This window comes from Aspergillus ibericus (assembly GCF_003184845.1).
Source record: "Aspergillus ibericus CBS 121593 unplaced genomic scaffold BO80scaffold_75, whole genome shotgun sequence".
Classification (NCBI taxonomy): Eukaryota; Fungi; Ascomycota; class Eurotiomycetes; order Eurotiales; family Aspergillaceae; genus Aspergillus; species Aspergillus ibericus.
The window spans coordinates 14,958-39,067 of NW_020292173.1; the positions used below are offsets into that span (position 1 = coordinate 14,958).

The 24,110-nt window shown below is 53.5% G+C and overlaps 11 protein-coding genes across 11 annotated transcripts; 6 read left to right on the plus strand and 5 right to left on the minus strand.

Moving 5' to 3' along the window:
* Window positions 1–943: 943 nt before the first annotated feature.
* On the minus strand, window positions 944–1,961 carry BO80DRAFT_393957 (SDR family NAD(P)-dependent oxidoreductase). The gene is made up of 2 exons (XM_025717273.1): window positions 1,748–1,961; window positions 944–1,688 (listed from the first exon to the last, which is right to left on the minus strand). Exons 1-2 carry the CDS (start codon window positions 1,838–1,840, stop codon window positions 1,014–1,016), a joined length of 768 nt encoding a protein of 255 aa, XP_025569739.1. The 5' UTR covers window positions 1,841–1,961; the 3' UTR covers window positions 944–1,013.
* A 169-nt stretch (window positions 1,962–2,130) lies between these two features.
* BO80DRAFT_418946 (putative C6 transcription factor) lies at window positions 2,131–4,565 on the plus strand. The gene is made up of 4 exons (XM_025718289.1): window positions 2,131–2,456; window positions 2,513–3,054; window positions 3,114–4,187; window positions 4,253–4,565. The coding sequence occupies exons 1-4, from the start codon at window positions 2,290–2,292 to the stop codon at window positions 4,522–4,524; spliced, it is 2,055 nt and encodes a 684-aa protein (XP_025569740.1). The 5' UTR covers window positions 2,131–2,289; the 3' UTR covers window positions 4,525–4,565.
* Window positions 4,566–6,925: 2,360 nt separating this feature from the next.
* BO80DRAFT_263407 (uncharacterized protein) lies at window positions 6,926–7,783 on the plus strand. Its single transcript, XM_025714765.1, has 5 exons — window positions 6,926–7,080; window positions 7,150–7,212; window positions 7,298–7,357; window positions 7,414–7,607; window positions 7,696–7,783. Exons 1-4 carry the CDS (start codon window positions 7,039–7,041, stop codon window positions 7,591–7,593), a joined length of 345 nt encoding a protein of 114 aa, XP_025569741.1. The 5' UTR covers window positions 6,926–7,038; the 3' UTR covers window positions 7,594–7,607; window positions 7,696–7,783.
* On the plus strand, window positions 7,784–9,679 carry BO80DRAFT_263408 (hexokinase family protein). The gene is made up of 2 exons (XM_025714766.1): window positions 7,784–8,334; window positions 8,381–9,679. Exons 1-2 carry the CDS (start codon window positions 7,886–7,888, stop codon window positions 9,615–9,617), a joined length of 1,686 nt encoding a protein of 561 aa, XP_025569742.1. The 5' UTR covers window positions 7,784–7,885; the 3' UTR covers window positions 9,618–9,679.
* On the minus strand, window positions 9,622–10,931 carry BO80DRAFT_429887 (haloacid dehalogenase-like hydrolase). The gene has a single exon (XM_025720577.1). It carries the CDS (start codon window positions 10,860–10,862, stop codon window positions 9,741–9,743), a length of 1,122 nt encoding a protein of 373 aa, XP_025569743.1. The 5' UTR covers window positions 10,863–10,931; the 3' UTR covers window positions 9,622–9,740.
* An 831-nt stretch (window positions 10,932–11,762) lies between these two features.
* Window positions 11,763–13,819, plus strand: BO80DRAFT_418955 (sugar porter family MFS transporter; the record flags this gene model as incomplete). The annotated part of the gene is made up of 5 exons (XM_025718290.1): window positions 11,763–11,780; window positions 11,846–12,324; window positions 12,368–13,083; window positions 13,151–13,483; window positions 13,526–13,819. The coding sequence occupies exons 2-5, from the start codon at window positions 12,246–12,248 to the stop codon at window positions 13,817–13,819; spliced, it is 1,422 nt and encodes a 473-aa protein (XP_025569744.1). The 5' UTR covers window positions 11,763–11,780; window positions 11,846–12,245.
* BO80DRAFT_429890 (NAD(P)-binding protein) lies at window positions 13,751–15,190 on the minus strand. Its single transcript, XM_025720578.1, has 5 exons — window positions 15,007–15,190; window positions 14,446–14,941; window positions 14,340–14,390; window positions 14,129–14,228; window positions 13,751–14,079 (listed from the first exon to the last, which is right to left on the minus strand). Exons 1-5 carry the CDS (start codon window positions 15,056–15,058, stop codon window positions 14,005–14,007), a joined length of 774 nt encoding a protein of 257 aa, XP_025569745.1. The 5' UTR covers window positions 15,059–15,190; the 3' UTR covers window positions 13,751–14,004.
* A 286-nt stretch (window positions 15,191–15,476) lies between these two features.
* Window positions 15,477–16,851, minus strand: BO80DRAFT_429891 (replication factor C subunit 3). The gene is made up of 4 exons (XM_025720579.1): window positions 16,668–16,851; window positions 16,537–16,624; window positions 16,319–16,493; window positions 15,477–16,276 (listed from the first exon to the last, which is right to left on the minus strand). Exons 1-4 carry the CDS (start codon window positions 16,799–16,801, stop codon window positions 15,510–15,512), a joined length of 1,164 nt encoding a protein of 387 aa, XP_025569746.1. The 5' UTR covers window positions 16,802–16,851; the 3' UTR covers window positions 15,477–15,509.
* A 144-nt stretch (window positions 16,852–16,995) lies between these two features.
* Window positions 16,996–17,824, plus strand: BO80DRAFT_497743 (actin-related protein 2/3 complex subunit 3; the record flags this gene model as incomplete). Its single annotated transcript, XM_025724097.1, has 6 exons — window positions 16,996–17,001; window positions 17,046–17,091; window positions 17,168–17,439; window positions 17,497–17,609; window positions 17,655–17,733; window positions 17,777–17,824. The coding sequence occupies 6 exons, from the start codon at window positions 16,996–16,998 to the stop codon at window positions 17,822–17,824; spliced, it is 564 nt and encodes a 187-aa protein (XP_025569747.1).
* On the minus strand, window positions 17,806–19,933 carry trm6 (tRNA 1-methyladenosine methyltransferase subunit GCD10). The gene is made up of 2 exons (XM_025718291.1): window positions 19,741–19,933; window positions 17,806–19,681 (listed from the first exon to the last, which is right to left on the minus strand). The coding sequence occupies exons 1-2, from the start codon at window positions 19,824–19,826 to the stop codon at window positions 18,046–18,048; spliced, it is 1,722 nt and encodes a 573-aa protein (XP_025569748.1). The 5' UTR covers window positions 19,827–19,933; the 3' UTR covers window positions 17,806–18,045.
* A 307-nt stretch (window positions 19,934–20,240) lies between these two features.
* BO80DRAFT_429893 (uncharacterized protein) lies at window positions 20,241–23,623 on the plus strand. The gene is made up of 3 exons (XM_025720580.1): window positions 20,241–21,282; window positions 21,328–22,223; window positions 22,270–23,623. Exons 1-3 carry the CDS (start codon window positions 20,661–20,663, stop codon window positions 23,380–23,382), a joined length of 2,631 nt encoding a protein of 876 aa, XP_025569749.1. The 5' UTR covers window positions 20,241–20,660; the 3' UTR covers window positions 23,383–23,623.
* Window positions 23,624–24,110: the final 487 nt, after the last annotated feature.

Below are 24,110 nucleotides of genomic sequence, written 5' to 3' on the forward strand. Positions count from 1 at the left end.
CTGGCAATGGTCAAGTCTCGGCAAGGCATCGTCGACTCGCCGGGCACGCACTGCAGATTACTGCTTCTAAATTATTTACTACGGGTGATGCCTTGAACCTTCCAAGCAAAGAATCCATATCCTGATACATTTAGGCACTATTCAACCTGCCTATACCAGCAATATGACGCACACAGAAGCATTATCCCGGGCTACGAGCTATTAAGCTAGCCAGAGGTAGGCCATGGTATACCAGTGTACGGTAGAATCGTGGAGGATGTTCTATCGGAGAAGTTATGCCCTTGGCAATTTAGCGGAATTGAGCAGGTCAAATGGGACCCTATCGGAAAGCACTCGGGACGGACCTGGATCATCGTGGCCCGACTCACGGAGCTATCGCCGCTGCAAAAAACGGTGCTACCCCCGAGAACATCTCCGGTACCCACTCCTTGGCTCGGCCAGATCTAGCATGTCATTGAGGCAGTTGACTGTTGACCGCAATCATCTAGCAGCCTTACCCCCGTAATTGGTGGAATGAAAAGGTCCGTTTGGTCCTGGAAGAAGGCCCCGTTGATCTGGCAAGATGCTGAGTCTTGGAGAGTCGCGAATGGATGCCAGCTCAGAATAGGCTCTGATAACGCCTTAACATCAGAACTCGGCCCGATAAAGTATCTATCAGATTTCATTGAACAGGGAATGAATACTAGAGAGGAATATACTTGGTACCGGGTACCAGTAGCTGAAGAGACAAGTAACAATATTGAAAGTCCCAGGAGACGCCCTCAGAGTATCCTAAGTGAAATGATAAGAGGTGTTGCCCCTAACCACTAGGTGACGGTATGGGTTATTTCTCCCCTTCCGTTATCTTCTGCCCAACCAGTCCTGTTGAGGGATATATGGTCGTAGTGCGAGATTCTTAAAGCCCTCAAAAAGGGATGTCAAGTATATCAATGATCCCGATCTTGTTGGCCAGCCAAAAGGCTAATAGACTTGGTGACATCAGATTGACACAAAATTTCACTATAGCTTCCTGACTATGTATACAAAATCCCCCCGTTGGCGCATATCACATCACCCGTCACCCACCGCGCCCTCTCTTCGGCCAAGAAGGACACAATATCTCCAATGTCCTCTATCGTTCCACATCGCTGCCCAGCTGGGACCTTCTTATTCTCCTCCGCCATCCGCGCCAGATGGACCTCGCCAGCCGCCCGATACATCTCCGTATCGACAGGGCCCGGATTAACAGCATTCACTGTTACCCCATATTTATGACCCAGTTCGGTGGCCCACACGCGCGTGAGGCCCTCCACCGCGGCCTTACTGGCAGCATATACTGACTGGGTTGAATATCCGGCCCGAGCAGAGATCGACGACAAATTGATGATCCGCCCTCCACGAGCGATGACTGGGAGCACAGCTTGTGTCATGAAGACCACTGCTCGCACGTTGGTGTCCATGAGCCGCGTGTAGCTGTCTAGCGTCACTTCTTCCAGAGGTCGATTGTCACCCGCGCCGGCGTTGTTGACTAGAATGTGGATCTCGTCGGTTTGGAATGCTTCGAGTGCGGCTTGGATAATGATCTTCGGGGCATCTGGGTCGGTGATGTCGGCTTGAACTGCAATGGCTTCGCCGTTGTCTTGTCGGAGCGAATCGATCAAGGCATCTGCGGCTTCGCGAGAGGAGGGAGACACATAGTTGAATGCGACCTGGATCATCATGATTAGTCTTATCGTTCTCCTGGAGGGATTCGTGATATGGCACTTACCTTTGCACCCAGTTTGCTCAGGCTGCGGACGATCCCTGAGCCGATTCCTCGGGCTCCCCCGGTGACGATCGCGACTTTGCCTTTGAGGGACATGATGGTTATGGCAGGACTTCGTGTGATAGACGTTGTGCTTTCATTTCTCCGCCAACAGCTTCAGACAGCTAACTTATTGTTCAAATGGTGTCGCATCATAATATGAGAGATTGGTGTCTTCGTTGGGGTCCTTAGGGGCAGGCGGATCTACCGCCGTCACGCATCGGGTCTATCTCCGCGTGCCGATGAGTTGGTCTCGGCTCGGCATCGGGCCACCTGGGGTTTCGCCACTTTCTGAGCTCACTGAAGAGCGTCGGAAGTTTCAAATGACCAAATTACAGAGCGTTACCCACTCACTACCCCACCTGGCTCGTGGGTGACAGATGGACCGAATGAGGGATGGCGATGGGCTTCCCAGACTTTGCGGGGAGCGGGTTTTGGCGCGCCCGGGAATATCTCCGCCCCCGCGGTCGACTTCTGCCCCTTCACTTTGAACTGCTGCATTAACCATGGATCTATCTCAGTCACGACGCATCCTCCGCAAAACATTTGCCTGTGATGAGTGCAAGCGACGCAAGATTCGCTGCTCCGGCAATGACAACTGCAGCAACTGTCGCCGGGATGCTAAACCTTGCCGCTACTCCTCACCGTCCCAGCGTCTTTCTACATTACAACGGTAGAGTTCGAGGACTACTTTCCCTCGGTTTTCGATAACAATGCTAACCATCGTAGACGCCTCCATGAATCCGAGCGCCTGAGAGCTGACATGGAACGGGCATGGTCCGTATATCTCCCTTCGGTTGACCTCCAGGATGCACTGCAGACAGTTCGCCTCCAAAACGACTCCATCCCTGCTACCCAACAGGGCCAACACAGACAGAAACATCTCAACGACGTTACACATGCAATAGAGCAGCCTCCTTCTGGCTTTGTTGAGCCCAGTAACGCTGAAGACTACGAGTTCGACGAGTCACAGGACTTTGACAACTCCACCGACGGCATGGGGTTCCTGACGGTCGATCCGCACAAAGCTGGCTATACTGGGCCACAGTCGGGCATAGCTGCCCTCAAGTTTCTGCAGTCGCTCCCACTGTATCTACCCTTAACCAGCTTCAGTCCACCCTCCTCTCTCGATGACGACGATGAAGGAGCCTCTCCCAACACAATGCAGCAGAGACGGCAGGACGTACTCCGCTATCTAGATGATTACTTCGCTTTTTACCATCCTGCGTACCCAATTCTTCATGAAGGGACATTCCGTGCTCGGGTCTCGGGTACATTCCGTCCCTATCACCGAAAGCGATAAAGGAACAGACTATCTAACAAGCAGCAGGCGCCCTAGCCAAACCCCGCGACGGCTCGTGGCCTATATTGTACAACATCGTGCTCGCTATCGGGGCTTTCGTGGGAGACTCCCAGGGCACCAAGATTGATGTTCCCTTCTACAAGGAAGCACGCAAGCATTTGTCGATGGATGTTCTCGAAAAGGGGTCTCTGAGTTATGTGCAGGGTATCGTCCTCATGGCAAACTACATGCAAAAGCGCAACAAGCCAAATGCAGCTTTTATTTTGATCGGAATTGGCTGGAGCATGGGGTTAGCTATCGGTCTGCACCGGGAATTCGGCATGCCTAGCACCTCGCCTTTCACTATGGAGATCCGCCGGCGTGTCTGGTGGACGCTATTTGTGTTTGTCTCCGGCGTCCAGTTAACTCTTGGCCGACAAGCCGTGTCGCTTGTTGGTGTTAACGTTCGTCTTCCAGCCAACGTTGATGATCATGATCTCGCAGTAGACATGGATGAGCTACCCGAATGTGGCAGCGGCCCGACGATCACGTCTTGCCTCATTGCCCAAGTGAATCTTGCAAAGATTGCGAATGTTGTCCAGGTGGAGCTACTGACGCACCATCTGCCTACTTACCAGAAAGCCACAGATCTCGAGCAGCGTATTCATACATGGTACCATGAACTACCACCTCATTTTGGGTTCAATGTTCTGTTAGAACCACGCTTTGACATTCCCCGTCGAGTCTTGCTATGGCGCTCATTCCATCTACGGATTGTTATTAACCGCCCCTTTCTCTTCCAGAGCATTGCGGCCAAGTCCGAACTTGACACTGCTGCAGGTCCAGTTGCCACCTGTCTCGCAGCCGCAGACGAATGTGTCGCCTCTATCTGTAGCTTCCTCGAGGCAACAGACAACCGGCGTCGCGGCCTGACATGGTACGCGACTTGTTGGCTGCTGACAGCCAGCTTTGTTCAGGCAACATGCTACATTTACGAGCCAGCCCATAGCCTGGCACCTGCATGGAAGTGTCATATTCAGCGTGCTGTTGACTGCTTAGGAAGTCTTGGATCTTCCCACGACATGGCTCTGCGGGCCCGAGACGTGCTTCAAAATATACTTGGTAGGCAGCCCTTTCCCTGATGATACTTATGCATTAAATAATAGATATTGATCGATGGATCGTAGAACATGGTCACGGAATGGCGGCTGCTGGCGACATTGCTCCCTACGGTTCGAGCCAATCCGCAGGGCCCTACCGGCCTCTCTGGTTCCCGGGCGATCAACCGACATACAAACCCGTTTCCTTTGGGCTGGATGATAGCCTAGCCGGCTATGCGCCTGGGTCGTTCAACGCCGAGTTCCTTGATGCTGCGGGCGGGCTAATGATCCAGAACCTGTTTGACAATTACTGCGAGGAGCGGTCACAGAACGCCACAGGGGCTTCTATTCCTGGGTAGCTTAGCTAGAACATTCCCAATATATTGTCCCTTATGATATACATGGGATATACAGCAGTGCTTTCATACACTACTCTGAGTACGTCTATCGCTGCTCGTAACGACATTATCACGTAGATAGTGACTGAACTCATCTACTAGATATTTGTGCTTTCCTCCAGGCGATCTGCGGCTCACTACTCATATTCCGCAAAACCAGCCAGTAACCAATTCTCCAGATGTAGTACCGGCCAGATCGTCCACTCCCCCTCCCCATATCCACGACCTTTCCTATATCCAGCCCCACTATCACGGACCATCTCCGCGCCTGCCTCTCCCCACCCATTTCATCAAGCCCTATCATCGCCCATCATCTTAGGCGGTATACCCAGCCCTATCCCTCCCTCTCTCCTATCCTCCCGATTCACCTGATCCGGAAGACCCAGGACCAAGAACGACGCAGCCACAGCCCCAAGAGCATGTACAGTATGTAGCCAGTCAATCAGGAGCTATACTCCATGGTGAAGGGGATGGGAATCAAGTGACTGTTCGGGCTAGTCTTGGAGTTGAATTGGCTGTTTTGCTTCCAGAATGTCTTTGGATCTGGAGAGTAGCGGGATGGATGTAGATCGGAGATAGTAGTTTTTTTTTTTTCCTTTGATGAGTGGTTCTGAGGTCTGCTGCCTTGTTTACAGCGGTACGTCTATTAGTAGTTTTCAGGGTCGCGGCCTTGGGTGCTCGATGGCTAGCAGGGCGCTAGAAATGTAAGCTTTGGACTGAGAGACTGATTTTTCTATCTCCTACGACTGGTTTTCACCGAGTGGACGTGCGGCTCCGTTACCTTACACGAAGATAGTGGGTTTTGTTTTTGTTACGGCTATTGGGCATCCACTCCGCGCATACTTAGTACTATGATACCATATTCGCGTCGGGGTAAGATGTAAGCTATCCGAACCAATGAGAGAAAGGTCACAAGGCCATGGAAGCGAGAAGTATTAAGTACTAGTACTGGATGGTTCATGTATTTAACGAATGATATCTGCCTCTGATCCTTGAAGACACCAATCATGGCGAAATCCGAGCACGCCGTGACTAGCGCAAGGTCTAAGCGCTGCGGAACCTATCTCCGCAGCATTCGGCCGGCCGAGGCCTTGAAGGCTTGAGAGTGCAAGCAGGGTGGGTTGAGGGCCATCCCATGCGAAAGGACCCCCAACTCCTGCGACTAATCCGCGGAGATGACCCGAAGTGGTTGCTGTGGTTTGTACATATCCCGGACAATCATATGATACCCGACGCTTTCATATTCAATGTCTCCTTTCCATGAGCAATGGATCTATCTGTCGATAGCGACTAGGCTATTTTTCGAAAATTCTAATGACTAACGATACCTGAGAGGACTGTATTCTCGTGATCCCGTGGACATAAAGCAAACAACATCCCGACCCCGGATCATGCATGCACCCACACTCGTGGAACGTACTTTGTTGGATGAGATCGATCGATCAAGAAGGAACCTCTGTGCGAGGCGTGCCGTTAAAACGCAGGTACATGACGTGTTCAAACAATAATATATCAGGATATCCTGGAGAGATACTCTCGTTGATGGAGAATGTTGAATTCATACCATCTCCTTTCGCCTTGTCTCCGCTCAATCGGAACTAACAATTCAAGCGTTTCATAAGACCTGTAACTGCGAGGCTGAGGCGCTACCGGAAAGAACCCTGTCACGCTGGCCGCTGAGAGACCACTTTCCACTTTGAGGCATTGCCTTCGGGCCACATCAAAGTCTTCTCTGTCTAGACTTGCGCTGACTTGGACATTATGCTGATATCATTGTTCCAAGGGGCGCAGCATGTGACACCCCCCGCATATCATTGGGGAGATAGGGTGATTTCGCTGGATAGGAGACCTGCAGGTTTCCCCTCAGCGGCTCAGCCTGGTGGTCCAAGTCATATCAGGAAATAATGGAAACAGGTCCCAAGGCCTGAATTTACCATTTGGTCTCCAATGGCCCTCAGTATCCGGTGTGCGGCAGGCTTGATAAGAAGACATGGCAGCGTCTTAGACGGGTGGACTTGGTTGAACCTGAAACAGGACTCCTTCAGGCCACTAGCTCTGATAGAAGCTTTCGATCGGGCCATGAACCCTCAGATTGCATATCATGGACAATAATCGGCTACTGCGGCATGGATCTGGTTGCCTGTAATGCAATCTAGATCAGGCTGAAAGTGGGCGGAGGCAACCCTCGGAAGGATGGGAGAAGGCTGAGACTGAAAACGAGATGAATGGTGCATTCATTGGATATACGTTAGGCTGCCATGCCACTGGAGCCCGAACCCCGTTCATAGGATGACTGGACCGTTTGCACGGGTATCCTTATGTGTATATAATGGCCCTCTACCCCGTTTTCCCCCTCCCCACAAGGTGTTGTCCCTGTTCTATCTTGTCCACAGAAACACACTTCATCACGTCTCTCTCTGGTTATTGAAACGATGAGTCTTGTCTATATTCCCGGCAGAACAAAGTGCAAGGCAGATGGATGCCTCGGCTTTACGCCTAACAACTTCTGTACAAAGCGTAATAACCACCTGACACATTGATTCCAAGTGTCAAGAATGTGTGTTCTGATGTAATGCTGTCTACAAGATCGTTGCACGGAAAATAATTGTCGAGATGGGAGATGGAGCGACAGTGACTACTGCGCCAGTCGTGAGATACTTTTGCTTTCCTTTCCTGACCCCAACCTTTTCTTCCAGCCTGGGTTTCAACCTCCTCTGACGAAAATGTCTGATAGATGTGTGCATGGCGACTAGTTGTCGCAACCAAAGGTCCTGGGGGGATTACTGCAGTTTCCGTGAGCTCGCTGGCCACCTATTCCCTGGCATGCTTACTGAGATCTTGTTTCAACAGATGTTTGCAAAACATCCCCCGACATCAATTCTTCACCTGCCTGCCCCCTGGAGCGCCGAATGCCTTCAGAAGGTGACTTGGAGCATGAAGAACGACGGGTTCCGGGACATTAAGGTATACAACCTCCCGCTAGTGAAAAGGTATTTATCTCGAGCGAGTAGATCGGAAAGGCATTTATAGATTTCCCTGCCAGGGTGAGTGTAAAGAGCTGGTTAATCCGGTCTTCTTGTACCTTGCATATTTTCGCATCGATTGTAGGAAGATTACACCAACCCATTGCAGATGTTATAAAGGCAGAGAAGGCCACCTTGTATAACTTTTCGCAGGCTGGTATGGCCACGACCTCGGGTGCCACCGCGACGCGCGGTGGAATTCCCGGCGGAACTCCCGGCCGCCGCCGCCCTTGGTTGCCCAACAACCATGACTACTATCTATTGCTAATCGCTCTTGTCCGTGAGCAACCACCGCCAGCATGGTGAAGCCGGATGCAAATCTCCAGGACTTCCTGCACCCACTGAGTATCGACCACCAGACGCTCTACCGACTCTCGCATCAGTTCTCCCACACCTACCGCGAGCTGGCCGCCAGCTCGTCGGAGCAGTTCTTCCCCACCGCCATCACGCGGTTGCCCACCGGCCATGAAACCGGACGTTATCTGGCCGTCTATCTCGGCCTGTCGTATCTCCGCGTGGCCTTTATCGACCTGCTGGGTCACCCACCTCTGGGCAGACAACCACATGTGAGACGTACGCTCGAGAAGGCGTGGCCCATCGAAGAGCGTCTGCGCCGCGATCAGGCCCAGTCCCTGTTTGCTTGGATCGGCGACTGTATCGCTGAAGTTATTGCTGATGATCTTGCCAACGCCAAGGGGGACTCCCCCGCGGAGCTGATCATGGGCATTTCTTTTTGCTTTCCGACCAAGTGCTGCCTCCTCTTCTCTGCGTCGGACTGGACTAACTGGTATCAGGCAGAAGTTTCTCAACGAGGCCATTCTGATGCCGACCGGAAAGGGCTTCGCTTTGAGCTCTTCGCTGAATCTTCATCAGGCGTTGCTGGACGGGTATGAGTGCCATACCCGACGCTCAGGTCAGAATTCCAGTGATATGCCAGCCAAGCGACGCAAGACATATTGTCTGCCCAAGTTGAAAATCACCGTCATGACCAATGATACGGTCGCGACACTGGCGTCTCTGGCGTATTCGATCCGGGCTCTACCCAACACTCGGGTCGTCATGGGGCTGATCGTAGGCGCGGGCTGCAATTCGGCGATCCCGATGAAACTGGCTGATCTGCAAGAATCCAAAACGGCTCATATCCGAGAGAAACAGCCGGAAGCGGTGGAAACCGTTGTCTCGACTGAATGGACGCTCCGCGGGGCCACCGGACCGCTGGAGGGGCTCGGCATCGTGAATAAGTGGGATTCTGAACTGGAAGAGCATTCCAACCGGCCAGGGTTCCAGCCGCTCGAGTACATGGTTGGTGGTCGGTATATTGGCGAGCTCGTTCGGATCATCAGCTATGATTGGTTCCATAAAGTGAAGAAGATCCCCCGGTCTTCATTGCCAGTGAAGCTGGTAGAGGGGTACTCTCTCTCGACTGAGTTTCTCTCCCTGGTGGTGGCCTCCAGCACCTCGGATGAACGTCTAGCGGTTGCTTTGTCAAATCAGCTGCCGTCGCCAGCCTCCAGTGACTGGATTTGGACTCCTGAGTTTGCCGGTCACATTCGTTCCATAGCAGCTGCAGTCCAAGAGCGATCGGCTGCTTTGGTTGCTGCCGCGACAGTTGGACTTCTCGCATGTACCCGCGAAATTGAATTCCAAAACACGACAGTCCTTGACATTCCAGGCAACTCGAGTCAAGAAGAGGTTGCAACAACAGAGCATACAGTACCGAACCTTGGAGCAATACCCGGATGGCAAAAAGGCCCCGAGGAACTGGTGGTGGCCGTGTCTGGTGGTGTCATCCAGCACTATCCACATTACAAAGACCGGATTCAGCGGCATATTGACCGGTTGATTCTCAGCGCTGGGCCCCAAGGCGAAGGAAAGAGCGTCTTCCTGCGAGAGGCCAGTGATGGTGGGATCGTGGGCGTGGGTGTTCTAGCAGGCTCTGTGGCCGGGGAGATTGAGGGAATCGTTGGCTCGACATTAGAATCGGAACGCAGCCAGATAGAAGCTGGAAACAGAGCTAAACCAGTTCGATAAAAGTACTCAGACTACTTCGGATGGCATACACCATCTGGCAAAGCTTTAAAAATTCATTCTGGTCATCTGATACTATCCTCCATGAACTGTGCGCCTGATCGAGCTGTGAACAGACTTGCCCCCTCAAAAAGCCATCTGCAGGTATTCCTTGGTTTCCATCAACTGGCTGCAGCAGAAGTTGGGCTGCAGTGAGGCCAGCTCCTCCACCTTATAGTTTCCGGTTGCCACCGCCACGACCGAACAGCCCGCCTGCTTTGCGCATTCCACGTCCAAAGGGGTGTCTCCGACGACCAACATATCACTTGCGCGGATATGAGGGCCCAGACGGGTCTGCAACTTGGTGAGGGATTCTTGAAACAGCGACAGTCGATTATGATGGCTGTCCCCAAACGAAGAAATCTCGAGGTCGAAGATACTGGTGTCGATGCCCGCTCCGCGGAGTTTGAGCAGCGCATTCGGACGCGAGTTGCCTGTGATTAAGCCGATGTGGAGCTTCGGATGGCTCAGACTCTCTTTGTATCTTACCAGCCAGGCCAAGGCCTCCATTGCACCGGGGCATACCACTGATGGTAGGCCTTTGGACAAGGACTGCTCAAGGTACTGCGGGTGAAGGCGAAGGAACTTCTCCACGACCAGAGCCTTTTCGGGCACTTGGTGATAATCGAGGATATCATGCAGTAAGCCAAGGTCGGTTCGCCCGTGCAGATTCACTGGAGTGTTTGCATGAGTAATGTCCTTGCCCACGATATCACTGACGCAGGAATAATACGCGTCAATGCTGAGCGCCTCGGACCGGCAGAGAGTGCCATCGATGTCAAACAGCATCACCTTCTCCGACCCTGGGATGGACGGGCTGACAAGGACACGGAGCAGCTCCCGCGAGCCTGTAAAAGAGGCCCGGCCATGCAGATATCGGTGATTATCCAGAATGTATCCCTGACCCGGCTGCAACGATACAAAATACGCATTCTCATAGATCATGTCTCGCAGTTTGGCAAAGGCAACAACCATGGATGCCGACATCTGAATGCCATCGTCGAACTGAAAGCGAAAGATACCAGTTTGCTCGTCGAGCATTGCCCGTGGCACAAACGTTCCGTCGTCAGCACGGAAACTGGTGTGCTTTGGGTTTGTGAAAAGGTCATAGAGAGCTTTTTCCTGCTGCCTCAGCGTCTCGAGGACCTTTCGGCCGTCCACCAGTAGTGATTCGCCTCCAGCCTCCGATTGGCTACGGAGAGTAGACATCAGAATCCGTGGAGGCTGATCCCAGCCGCTGCGATCGGTGTGGAAGAATAGCTCTGGCTGGTCAGCACCCGTCTTGTCATCGATGCTATGACTGACCTTCTGAGCTATAGCCTTTCCCGACCAAGTTCGATGCGAACCGAATGTTGCTGATCCCACTACCAGGAGTCTTCTCATTCCGTGGTCTGACGACTTGTCCCAGCTGGTTTGCCAGAGTGACCAAGGAGTCTTCGTCACAACCTTCAACGAATGCTACTCCAGTGGTATAAACGGAGTCACGGATCGCATCGACGGCAGATGGAGCATGAAAGGTGGGGACTAGACAGGTTATTCAATGCTCAATATACCAATGAGATGACCCACCTTGAGGCCCCAGACCGCATCTTTTGATATCCATCGTAAGACTTGACCCTGTCTTTTCTTGATTGAGGTTGAGTTGTTGGTATCCGATCAAGCAGGCTGCGGCCCTTAAATAAGTTCCTCCGGTGAATTCTGGGGTTCAATTCCTCTCAGCCCGAGCAGGGCTCTCGTCAGCAACAGCATGGCTAGAAAGTCCGTGGCAAACCCTATACAGTCAATGGCAAGGCGCGATTCACCGTGCGGGGTGATGGCTCATCGTCAGTCCAATTTGTTGATGCAACATCGCATACTGCTTGCGTACCTCAATGCAGCTCTTGCATTGGCTGTCAGGCGTGCCAATGAGTGACTCCGGTTCCTACATGAGTAGACGATCATCTGCAAGTATCCCTGTATGTACTTTAATGGCCGAGATGAGTAAGACCATGAGGCTATATCGACTCGGCACGGAACATGGTGAGACGCAGGTGCACGAATCACGAGGTGTTGGTTGCACCCGGATACGGTGTTACAATGTGATTATGCCCGTGGCCCATAGACTGGCTGTGATGGAATGTCTGTGGGGTGAGATCAGGCCTGCCTCCGGGATGGGCACCGTTAGTTCTGGCTTGGCTAATATGGAGGCGCAGGGATCGGTGTCAGCGTCAAAACACGCGGCGGAATGTAACCCTAGCCAGGCTCCAACCTAGAGTGATTGGTAGTCCATTGCTCCCATCCACGGCTGGTATTCCCCGGGCTGAGGGCGCAATCTAAATCCAACAGTGATCCCACCTCGCTGGGCGCTGATCCCACCGCTTCACACCGTCCTTCCGCTGTTGCATGCATTATATTGCAGCCGCGGCCTATCAGAGGAGATGGTGTAACCAGGGTAAGGCGAGACCAGTCGATATGTTCGAACAAAGATGAGTGTCGATCTCTGCGCTGTCCGAGCGATGCTACCTCAGGGAGGGGTCAAGCCTGCTAAAGAGGTCTGTTCGAATCGCTTCGCCTTCAGCATCTTCCGATTCTCTTCATACTCCAATCGATCCGATGGTCTCCTCCAAGGGAAAGGTTTTTCTCATTGCCGGGCATGTGTCCCTGGCTGGGCTGTTGTACGGCCTGGACACTGGTGAGTCATTCCAGCGGTTGTCTTCCGTATGCTCATCATTCAGGCTCGATCGGCCCGATCACCCAGATGCACCAGTTTGAGTCCTCCATCGGCCGGTTATCCTCGATGCAGCAGGGTGTCTATGTCGCCTGTATCCTGCTCTCCTCGTCCGCGTCGTCTCTGGTCAGCGGCCATGTCTCGGACCGTCTGTCACGAAAGTACGGCATCCTCATCAGCAGCCTGCTGTCGCTGGTGGGGACCATCCTCTCCGCGTGCTCGCCCAATTTCGCTAGTCTGATCGTCGCCCGGCTGATCACCGGTGTCGGCATGGGCCAGGCCATTTCCGTGACGACCGTGTACCTGGTCGAGATCGCTCCGGCGAATGTGCGGGGCGTGGTGGCTTGCTCGCTGCAGCTGTACGTGGTGATTGGAATCATGGCGGGATACTTTATCACATACGGTACCCAGTACCTTCCTGGTAGTATGGCATGGCGGGTGCCGTTTATCATCCAGGCGGCTATGGCAGCAGTGCTGTCGGTCGTGATGCTTCTGATGCCGTTCTCGCCGAGGTGGCTGGTCCAGGTCGGACGCATCGAGGATGCCCGTGTGGTTTTACGCAAACTGCGACCTGAGTCGGCAGTGAATGAAGAGCTGCGGGAGATTGAGAACAGTTTGCACTCTCGTCGAGCGACTGCCAGTATGGCGGAGATTTTCGGACGGAAATATATCAGTCGGACGGCACTAGGAGTGTTTTTGATGACGTTTCAGCAGTTGACGGGAGTATGCCCCCCCGCATTTTGAATTATTTCTTCCTAGTTAATGCACCGTACATGAGCTGATAATACAGATCGACGTGGTTTTATACTATGCGCCCATTCTCTTCCAACAGGCTGGCTTCACCTCTACCAAAGCATCGTTCCTCTCCTCCGGAATCATTGGTATCGTGATGCTGGTGTTTACCATTCCTGCCCAGATCTGGGTGGATCGATGGGGACGTCGCAAGCCATTGATTACGGGGGGTGCCGCGATGGCCATCTGTTTCATTGTCATCGGCTCGTTGTATGCTCGATACGGACATATCACCAAAGAGGAAGTGATCTTGGAATCCCACTCGGCGCAGTGGGCGGTAGTTGTCCTCATTTTTATCTTCGTGGCCAACTTTTCCTGGTCATGGGCCGTCGTAAGTATATTCTCTTCTCATCAGACGATGCTAATGAAATAGGTCGGCAAAATCTACGCCTCGGAGATTATTCCCACGCGGCTGCGAGCCAAGGTATGTGCGGTGGAACTGCTGGCCAACTGGATTGTCAATTTCATCGTCACCCTGACAGCACCGCTGTTTCTGCATCGGTCCCCGTCGGGGCCATACTTTCTGTATGGATTTTCGACCTTGGTGGCGGTGGCGGTGTGTGTGGTGATGCCGGAGACCAAGGGACGGAGCTTGGAGGGGATTGAGGAGTTGTTTGAGAAGAGAGGAGCAGATGGCTGGCAGGTGCCTGATCAGGTAGCTAGTTGAGTGGTGATGCCTTTACGTTCAATTCCAATTGAGCTGCTTCCAGTACTGTTCAATTATACATCAGTGCAACAAACATATCAGACTAACACAATCGAATCCAAGTAACACAATGTATACTCTAGCTTCTCCTGAGTATCTGAGTACACAGATACATCACATCAATCAACTATCCATGAAAGACAGCATCACCACGGCAACTCCGTCCCATCAATAACATTAATAAACTTGCCGGACGTCTCCTCACGCGTCGCCTTGTCAATCTACACCAAGTCAGCATGCATATTCCTCCCCTCAGCGACATTCACTCACCACAGCCAAAGTCTTAGTAGCAGACTCCTCCAGGGTATTCGGCGCCTCCTCCATGCCAATTCTTCTCGCCCCTCGATTACCCATTTCCGTTTGTACCAGCCTATCCATCCATTAGCCATATCCTCCCCCCCCCCCCTCCCCCTCCCCACAAGTACAACCAAACATAACAAGAACAGAAGAAGAAGAAGGAGAAGAAGAAGGAGAAACTCACCCCGGATGCACCACAAAGGTCACCAACCACGGTTCCTCATCATGCATAGCCCTATTCCCCATTAGCCAACCTCCTCCCCCCAAAAAGCCAAAGGGAATAAACTCACAAAGTAACCCAATTCACCCCAACCTTCGAAACCCCATACGCCGTATTCCACCCAACCCTCGTAACCCCAAACAGACCCAAACTCGCCGCCCCAGTCCCCACATTCACCCACTTGACTACCCGTCCTTTCTCACTTCCCTTCACCAATAACCCCCGCAGGGATTGGAAGAGCCGGATCGGACCGAGGGTATTCACTTCGAATGCCGCGCTGATATCGGAGATGGGCACGGTATAGGGAGTTCCTTCGGGGGGACAGATTCCGGCGTTGCAGATTACGGTGTCCAGGTAAGGGATATTGAGGGTTGTGGTGAGGGTGGTGTGAAGGGTGGTGTAGGCATTCGGGGTGGTGAGTTCGAGGGGGAGGAGGTGCAGGGTTGTGGTTGGGTGCGTTGGGAGGGTGTATAGTGGGGAGGTGGCGGGGGGAGAGGTGCGCACAGTGCCGATTATGGTGTGGTTGGGGCGGAGGAGGAGGGTTTGGAGGAGGGAGAGGCCGATTCCTGTTTTTTTTTTTAGTATGTTTGGGTTAGGGATGGGTTGGGGGGAATGGGGAGGGAGGGGGTACCGCGGTTGACCCCGGTGATGAGGATGTTGGTTGTGGTGGATGGGTCGGACATTTTGGTGTTGGGTGGTGTTGTGGTGGTGGTGATGGTAGTGATGATTGTGGTGGTGGTGTTGTGAACTATAGATAGCAAATACTGGAGCCGATGCTTGGGATACATCTACGGTAGGCGAAGCTCACTTATATACTTCTCTCATTTCTGATCTGCACTATGATGATGGTATTGAAGCAGTTGCTAATCGTATAATTTGTCATCTCGGTGGAAGCTCGGTGGAATCATCTGATGTCTCGGGATTAATCCTTCGGATGAAGCTATACTCCGTAGCTACGGAGCTGTGGTTACAGCTAGCTCGCTGGTATTATTCAGCCGGGTGATTGCTAGTTAAGCTCTCCGCCGAGCTCGGCGGAGTTCTTAGGGCATCGAGTACCTCCGTGGACAGCTATGATAGTTAGAGTATACTCTGTATCGGATCAGCTGGTATATGGTATTGTCTATTACTATTTGATTATCCCATCAACTCACACCCATTCCGTACCACTCCCACCAATCCTCCCGTTTGCACCGTCTCCGATCCTCCCCCCGACAACCGCCACTCAATCTCCGCCAATCCCTCCAACCAGGTCACTCGTGTCTGCGCCGGTACCTCCAGCCGTTGCAGCTGTTCGCCCAATGCCGACAGAATATCCGCCAGGGCCAGACCCTTGTTCGCCTTGAGCGTATTCACCGTGTTCAGACACGACGTCACATCACTCGTGGACAACAACGTCGTCATGATCTCTTCAATGTCCGACGGATGCGGCGCCGCAATGCAGTCGTAAATCGTCTCGTTCGTGATCACCTCCGCCTCCGCCCGGGGCTCATCCTTCGGGGCATTCTTCATCGGGAGTGGTATGCTGCTCGCGTGGCACGCTTGTAGGACGTTCAACGCACGACGCATATCACCCTTGCTCAATCGGACTAGACTGTCCACTGCCTCGGGCTGGATGTTCACCTGCTCCTTTTCCACCACTTGGTCCACTAACACCCGGATATCCTGCTCCTTCAACGGACTGAACCGGAACCGGGTACATCGGGACAGTAGCGCTGGTGACAGCTTGTGTGTGTAGTTGGCGATGATGCAGAATCGTGTGTTGGCGGTGTATTTCTCCATGATTCGACGCAGGGCCATCTGTGCGGTGGCCGTCATGGCGTCGGCTTCATCAAGCACAATCAATTTGTAAGATGCGAGGGAGCTCCCAGACGAAGGGGCCATGGAGAAGATTTGTTTCGTGCCTAATCCAGTAAGCATGGTTTCAGTACGAGGGATTCACATACTGGCAAACGTCTTGATCTGTTCGCGAACAACATCGATACCACGGTCGTCACTGGCGTTCAACTCCAACACCATCTGTCGCATGTTCTTGTTCCCGTATATCCGCCGTGCGAGCGCAAGAATTGTGGAGGTTTTTCCCGTTCCCGGAGGCCCGTAGAGAAGGAGATGTGGTAGGCGCTGTACAATTAGCATGGATATATCGCAGTGCGTGGGCGCTTACATTGGCATCGACGAATTTGTTGATCGTCGCGAGAATGTCCTGGTGACCGGAGACATCGTCGAGAGTGTTGGGACGGTATTTCTCGACCCTAAACTGTTAGATAGAGTCAAAACATCAATGGATAAACCCACCAAGGAAGATTGTCCAGAGCTTCCACTGGCAAATCCGCAGCCACTCTCTTTGCCTTTCCACTCGTATTGTCGGAGCTGAATTGGATCGCCCTAGACGGGGCGTCCACGTCCATAGAATCTTCGTAGTCGGACATGCTGTGCCAGTCTAACAATGAATGTGTAGAACGGATATCGATGTAGCCAGACGCGTCGCGCGTAAAGAGGTTCGGGCCGGAAAATCTCCCCAGCGACAGGCAGCGGGTGATGACATGCTCCCGCTGGCAGCTCCGTCTCCTCCCCTCCTTATCCTCTAGACCGGCTCTGAGGACAACCAGTATTCCACTTTACAATGCCTGTCAGTATTCCACCTCGGCTTCAGCATATTTCTAATATGTATAGGCATACCACTCCATCTTCCTCGAGGACCGGGACGTCCCCGTAATCGGTACGCCGATGCGCCCCTCCATGCCGACATCCCACCGCAACCACTGAATTACTTCAACCTCAACTAACGCCTGCAGGCAACTTCCCCGTCCTTCCCCTCCGCACCCGCACGCGTGGCCCCGCATACACTCTCCCCCCGCTCCCTCCCACCGCCGACATTGAAGTGCCCGCCGATAGCGAGTCCTACGATTGCGTCGATGAGATCCTCTCCCTATTCCGCGCCAATGTCCTGTTCCGTAACTTCGAGATCAATGGCCCCGCCGACCGCATGCTCATCTACGGTACCCTCTTCATCAGCGAGTGTTTGGGCAAGGTCAAGCCCTCCATGACCTCCCGTGAGGCCGAGAAGGTATTATACCCGGAGGTGTGTTACTGGATTGGCTGGGCTAACAGCTACATGGTGCAGGCTCTCATCAATGTCGCGCTCGACCACTTCGCCATTCCCGGTGACGTGGCCTTCCCTTTGAACCAGGCCTTCGAACCCCCCCGTGATCGCCAGGATGCCGAGACGTTGAGACAGTAGGTATTTCCGGTGTGGCAATGCATTGGTGCTAATTCCGGTAGATACCTCTCCCAGGTCAGACAGGAGATTGCTATTCGGTTGCTTGCTAGATTATACCCCGGTGGTGTTGGGCCTTCCAAGGTACGTGTGGCCTCCGGTAGCCGGGCCCCGCTAATGATTACAGTGGTGGCTTAGTTTCGCAAAGAGAAAGTTCATGGGAAAGAGCTTCTAGGATAGATTGTTTTGTTGCTCTCGGCGTACACTCAGCGTATGAACGTCAGCCTAGTTCTGCTACTCTGTATATTTCAACATGAAGCGTTTTGACTGAGATCAGTGGTATCATCCTGTGATAGACAAGTCTATCGTGTTCCTCGCTTGCAGCGGCGGATCTCGTATCGTCGTGGCTGCCAATGGCCAAGTGCTATGTTACACGGGTAATAATGTAGGGAATAATCACGACGTCATCTCAATATCGATGCCGCTAGCGGTCGGCGTTTCAGTCTCCGTCGGCTTTGCAATCTTTCTCCTCTTCCGGCCCGGGTTACCAGCAGCCTCGATGATCTCCTGCGTAGGGAGAACCCGGATTCCGTGGAAGATGTACCCCTCGGCACCACCACGTCCCGACATGAGCGGATGCGTGCGTCCAGGAAGCACCTGCCAGGCACGCACCCGCGAGGTCTGCAGCGTCGGCGCGAGCAACATCGTGGGATCCAGGGTGAACTCCTCCTCCAGTTCGGGGTACGTCTTTGCGCCCTCTTCATTTTGGTCCTCGGGCTGCTGCTCCTTCCGCTCCTGCAATTCTCGTTTGCGCGCGATATATGCGTTCTTCCGGGCCGTAGAATACAAGTCCATCACCTCCGTCAACGGTTCCACGGTCGGGGAGTAGATAACGACTGGACCAGAGCCGGCCACGAGCGGGACCGCGTGCTTCATGATGCTGCTCGGATTCATCAAAGAAGCGATGACCAGACCATCAAACCCACCGGACCGAGCATCGTCCACGACCTTGCGGACGCGCATCCAGCGTCCGCGTTTCCGGTGATATGAACTGCGCTTGCTGGGCTTGTATGTAGCCAGCTCCTCCTCGGGTACGACAGGGGGCTCCTCGGCATAGATGTTGTCGGCATTGGGGTCCAGAAGCTGCATGAAGGAAACAGTCTTCAGGTTCGTGTAAAGGGGGTGGGACTCGCTCGGGCTGTCTTGGTCGTAGCCAAAGTATTTCAAAAGACTGAGGTTCGGTTGCTTGTTGGCGTGGAGAAGGGTGATGGTGTTTCCGGAAGCGGACATGTGTGGCCGACGAGGCCGACGGGGAGTATCAGAGGATTGCCCCTCTCCGTCCTGGGGCTTCTCGGCCTCATCGCCTTCCGCCACAGCTGGCCTCTCAATGGCATCTTGCTGTTCCTCATCGTAGTCGCCGTCGTGGGGGTAAAGGATGCCCATCCGTTCAGCCAAGGCTGCGATGACGAGACCGCCCGTGTCATCGACAACGAGATAGCGCCCGTTGGGTCTCTCTGTCACAGTCTCATCAAAGGAAGTACTGCCCCCGTGGTGCACATTGCCCCAGCACCCGATCAGCCCGATCAACTCATCGCGCAATTCCATCGTTCTCGCCGCATCCTTATCCTCCAGCATGTAATTGGCCAGGAGGCTCACATCTAATGGGATGACTGTGAACCGTTTCATATATTTCTTCTCCTTGCGCAGCTTGTATTTAGCGAGGGAGAATGCCGTCTTCTGGTCCAAAGCCTGATGCGACTCCAGCAGCTTCGCGATGATGTCCTTGCCAGCTCCCGTACTCTCTTTCTTCAGCGCCAGAATCTCCTCCAGCGTTAGCTTTTGCGTCGATCGATCATCGATGGTTTCGCGATTCGACCGCACCGGCGTGCCGTCTTCATTGAGCTCGACATCGTCGCCATCGCCTTCGCCCTCGGTGATAAGTGATTCCGCGTGAAGTTCCGCCGCGGATACAATGCGGAGGTATGTGCTGTCGGCTTCACCCGGGGTCTCGTGGATTTCAAAGGTCAGGTAGAACGGACGGCCGATGATTTGGTTGGCGGGGAAGGTGCCGTATTTTCCCAAAGAGATAGATCTAGCCACGTCGTTAGCACCATGCAAGGCCCCGAGCAGTAACGGCGAATGGGTCCATACGTATTAGGAACGACCTTCTGGATCCTCGTCGCCTCGGACGGGAGCCTGAAGGCCACGAATTGATTTGGTCGCACGTAGGAATGCATTTGGACGGATGACTTCGGAAAGAAGAAGGGAGCGACTAGCGCATGGCACGCAAGGAGGTAAATCAAGCCAACGTACCCACCAACAGCTGCTCCTGCTCGATCTCGGTTTACTTTTTTCTGCGATAGCGCACGGACCGCGAAGCTGGCGATAATGATAGATTATGTAATGATACGGGAGTGTCCGGATCATTATTCTGCCGCCTGCCGAACCGTCGACGTCACGATGGCTGTGGCGGTGTCTCGCGCGGAGACAGTGGCCGTGCCAGCGGGGCTATAACCTTACCATACCGTTGCCAGGCAGCCAGATTGCGGTCTCGGTGAAAGAAATGGTGTAATAACGGTAATGGCGGGACGGCGGCGCTCCACCGCCAATCCACGGATGATCCATCCATCGCTGCATCCATCATTCCGTCAGTCAGGGAATCCGGGTGCCTGTGACCATCACGGTCATACCCGCGATTGTTGTCATTTTCGTATTTGTTCCTCTTCAATTCTAGTTCTCCCCTAGCCCGATCAACCAACCTCAACGCTGCAAAAGGCATGGCTTTGGCTGCCGCTCTGCTTCTCGCGTATACTGGCTAATCCTTGCCTCCCTGCCCCTTCGAGCCAGTCCTGGTTACGTATACATCCATTCAACCACGCTGCACACTTTGGCGCCTATTCATGCGTCAGATAATCGGACTGGGCCATCTTACCTATTGACAGAGGGCTCCGTCGGTCTAGCTTTCCTGACTGGCGTCACCCCCGCGCCTCATTGGCCCCCAAGCTTGTCCAACGTTTCATTGATTCACCCGTGAGCTCGGCCGCCCCAGGCCTACGCTAAGAGTCCGCCTCATGGTCCTGCGAAAGCGAGCTCCGCCACGCCTTCATAGCCTCACCCAAGGGAATGACCGCGCAGGGTCCCGTTTTCCCAACTCCAAACTCTCGCCCACTTCCAAATCTCTGTCATCCTCATCGCCCAAGCGCCTGACTCGCCCGCGACGGGCTCAAAGCTCTCCCCAACCTCACCGGGTTGCCTCCGAGGAATCGGTCTTCTCCCCTGACCTTAACACCTCACCGGCTTTTGACCTGATGCCATTAGAACAAGCACAGAGGTCGCCGATCCGAACTTCCGCTGGTGACGGGTCGAATCCTTGGGCCGACGAACTGACAGCGAGGTTTGGGTTGGATCACGAGTCTCCCCAGGCAGCAGTCGAGCATCGCGCGCCGAGTGGGGAGATGGCGAGTGATACGAATCAAGTTCCGTCCATTTCGGTCCCTGGCGCTCATGAGAGGCCTGATGGTCGGCAGCCCGACCGTGATTACACAGGGCAGTCACCGGTTCAGCTACAGTCGAACAACCCGTTTCTGAAACCCAGGTCGCCCGAGCCGAACCCATGGGAAGATAGAAATGCTCGCGCATCATATGGAGAGTCGTTCCAGTCTCAGGATGGGGCCAGTGTCCGTCTGGGGCAAGGTATACCTGTCTGAGTCCCCTTCTGAGCAGAGCTGACCTACTTAGACGAGGGCTACATCCCGATGACAGCGCGCTTATCGCTCTTTGATCAACCCGAGGCAGAGTCACCGTGGGTCGGGGAGCAGACAGCCTCCATGCCACCGGGCATACCTGCGCAGCCGTACGGATCTCATGACCCGAATCAACAATATCCTGGTCTATCGCCCGACAATCAATACAGCTCTGCGAACGCCCCGGCCGCGCCGTATGCGACTCAACAGACCTATCTGCAGCCTACGCAATTGCATGACGATGGCAGGCAATCTCCGGCGAGAAGCATGAGTACCCCAGTGACTCTATCTAGCAATACAACGGGCTCGTCTCATGTTCTGATCGAATTCGATGAAGCGACCAATCCGCCACCCGAGCCTGGCCTCAAGGAAGTCCCTCAGGGGTATGAGTACGAACCGCCGATGGACCCTCCGGTTGACCCCCAGCAAGAGAAACTTGTTGAAGCTCCGCCCTTGCCCGACCGCTCCAAGGTCGCAGGATCCGGTGTAGTCCCAAAGTCGGCCTGGAGTGGACCGATCTCAGAAGCCGAGGCAAAGCGGCAGCAAGAGCAGCGGTCTGAGACCTATTCGATCCGGCACGTGAACTGGATGGACAGCTCCAGAACGTTACGTGAATCGCCGGTCCTTGTGCAGAACAAAAACGGACCCTGTCCTCTGTTGGCATTGGTCAATGCTTTGGTGCTACGTTCCGCAAGCCACGACTCGCAATCGCCCATTGTAAAAGCCTTGCAAACTCGGGAGCAAATCTCTCTAGGGTTGTTGATTGAGGCATTGTTTGACGAACTCACGACGCGTTTGGGGCCGGATGACGAACTTCCAGATATTGAAGCCCTCAGTCGTTTCTTGACCATGCTGCATACTGGGATGAACGTCAATCCACGACTCACTTTGGTAAGAACCCTGTCACATGTCATCTACAATGGGCTAAACCATACAGGAGTCGAATGATGCGCTGGGTACATTCTTAGAAACCGAGGATATTCGTCTTTATGGTACATTTGGGGTGCCATTAATTCACGGCTGGGTCGCCGCGCCATCTACGGAAGCCGATGCAGCATTGGCCCGCACGGCCCAGTATCACGAGGATATCCAGTTACTTCCTTTCCGGAAACAAGACCTGGAAGACACCGTCATGCGAGGCAACTCGTTGACTCCGCAGGAGGAACTCGTGATGGACGATATTCAGACCATCCAGAAATTTACGAATTTCGACAATGCAACTCAGCTGAGCGCCTTTGGCCTAGAGCATTTGGCGACAAAGTTACAACCCGGGTCATTCTCGATCCTTTTCCGCAACGATCATTTCTCGACGCTGTACAAACATCCACAGCTTTGTCGACTCTTCACACTGGTCACTGATGCGGGTTACTCGAGCCATGCAGAAGTTGTTTGGGAGAGACTCGTCGATGTTAACGGATCTGAAGCCGGTTTCTATTCCGGAGACTTTCGTCCTGTCAGCCACAATGCACCCCAACACTCGGACCCATCTGGCCCACGAACATCGAGCAATTCGGACCACACTTCTGAGACACAACGTAACAGCGCCATGACTCCTCAGGAGCAAGCAGATGCAGATTATGCCTATGCACTCGCTCTACAGTACCAGGAAGAAGAGCAGCGAGAAAATGCAGCGAACAACAGGAATCCGTCTCAGCGAGCCTCGATCTCTCACCCCCCTTCTGGGCTTGCGTCCGGGACAACCTATTCTCGTAACCGTTCATCCAGCGCCGTGCACAGCAGTAACGGCTCGTACGCCACAGCCGTATCAGGCAATCGCTCGTCAAGGCAAAGCCAGCGTCCTGGCCGATATTCGCAATCGCAGCTACCTACTGTCCGGCCAGCCGATGACGACGAAGCCCCTCCTTCATATGAGCAGGCCGCTAGGACTCCAGTATACCCGTCCCCGCAGCGAAGTCCCAACTTCCCCGACATACCTAATGCGTCTCAATACCAGAGGACCCAGCTCGGAAGACGGCCTCCCGGAATGCCCATTTCCACGGGACCCTCGGAACGTGTCCGAGAGCGGAGCAAGGATTGCGTTGTCATGTGAGCGTCCTTTCGGATTCTCATGAGCCCGGTTCTCAGTGATGACGGACGATGTACACGACTTTATGTATTCTATCCAGCCGCCATGCAAGCAGGCGGATTTAATGTCTATCATGCCCTACGACGATCATTACGAGTGCAATATGGAGGCCGTGTCGGCTTTGGGAGGTTTATTTTTGCTTTCGATTGTCTATTTATTCCGGTAGAAATACAGTCATTTTGCTTGGCAATATAGTCAACTTTGGTAATAATATCGCCTTGCCATGATATCTGTGCACTGCATCCCATTCCGTGAGCGCGGTATGATGCTTAATATTCTATATCGGGACATTGAACTGGCCTTATGCTTAAGCCTAGCCTTATCTCTTAGGCGCCGAATGGCACCTCTTTCATCTCCCCTCAAGCAGCACTCTACAATCGACGCGAGTCTTAAGTTCAGCAATAACGATCACAGCGACTCTACGGTGACCAGCCATAGCGGAGATCGTCATATCCAGTTTAAAACCACCTGTGAAACTGGACGAATACAAAGACACTAAAGTCTCAGACTCGTTTCCTGTACCTTCCACGGCTACCATCGCCAACGATGTCCAGGTGTGAACATTGTGCAATAGTAAGGAATCATATTCTGAATATGATAAGCTGTAATATAATACTCCTCGACCACTTCATTTATTACGAGCGTGCAAATCCTACCTACCATTTACCGACCATCGAACCAATATGATCCCC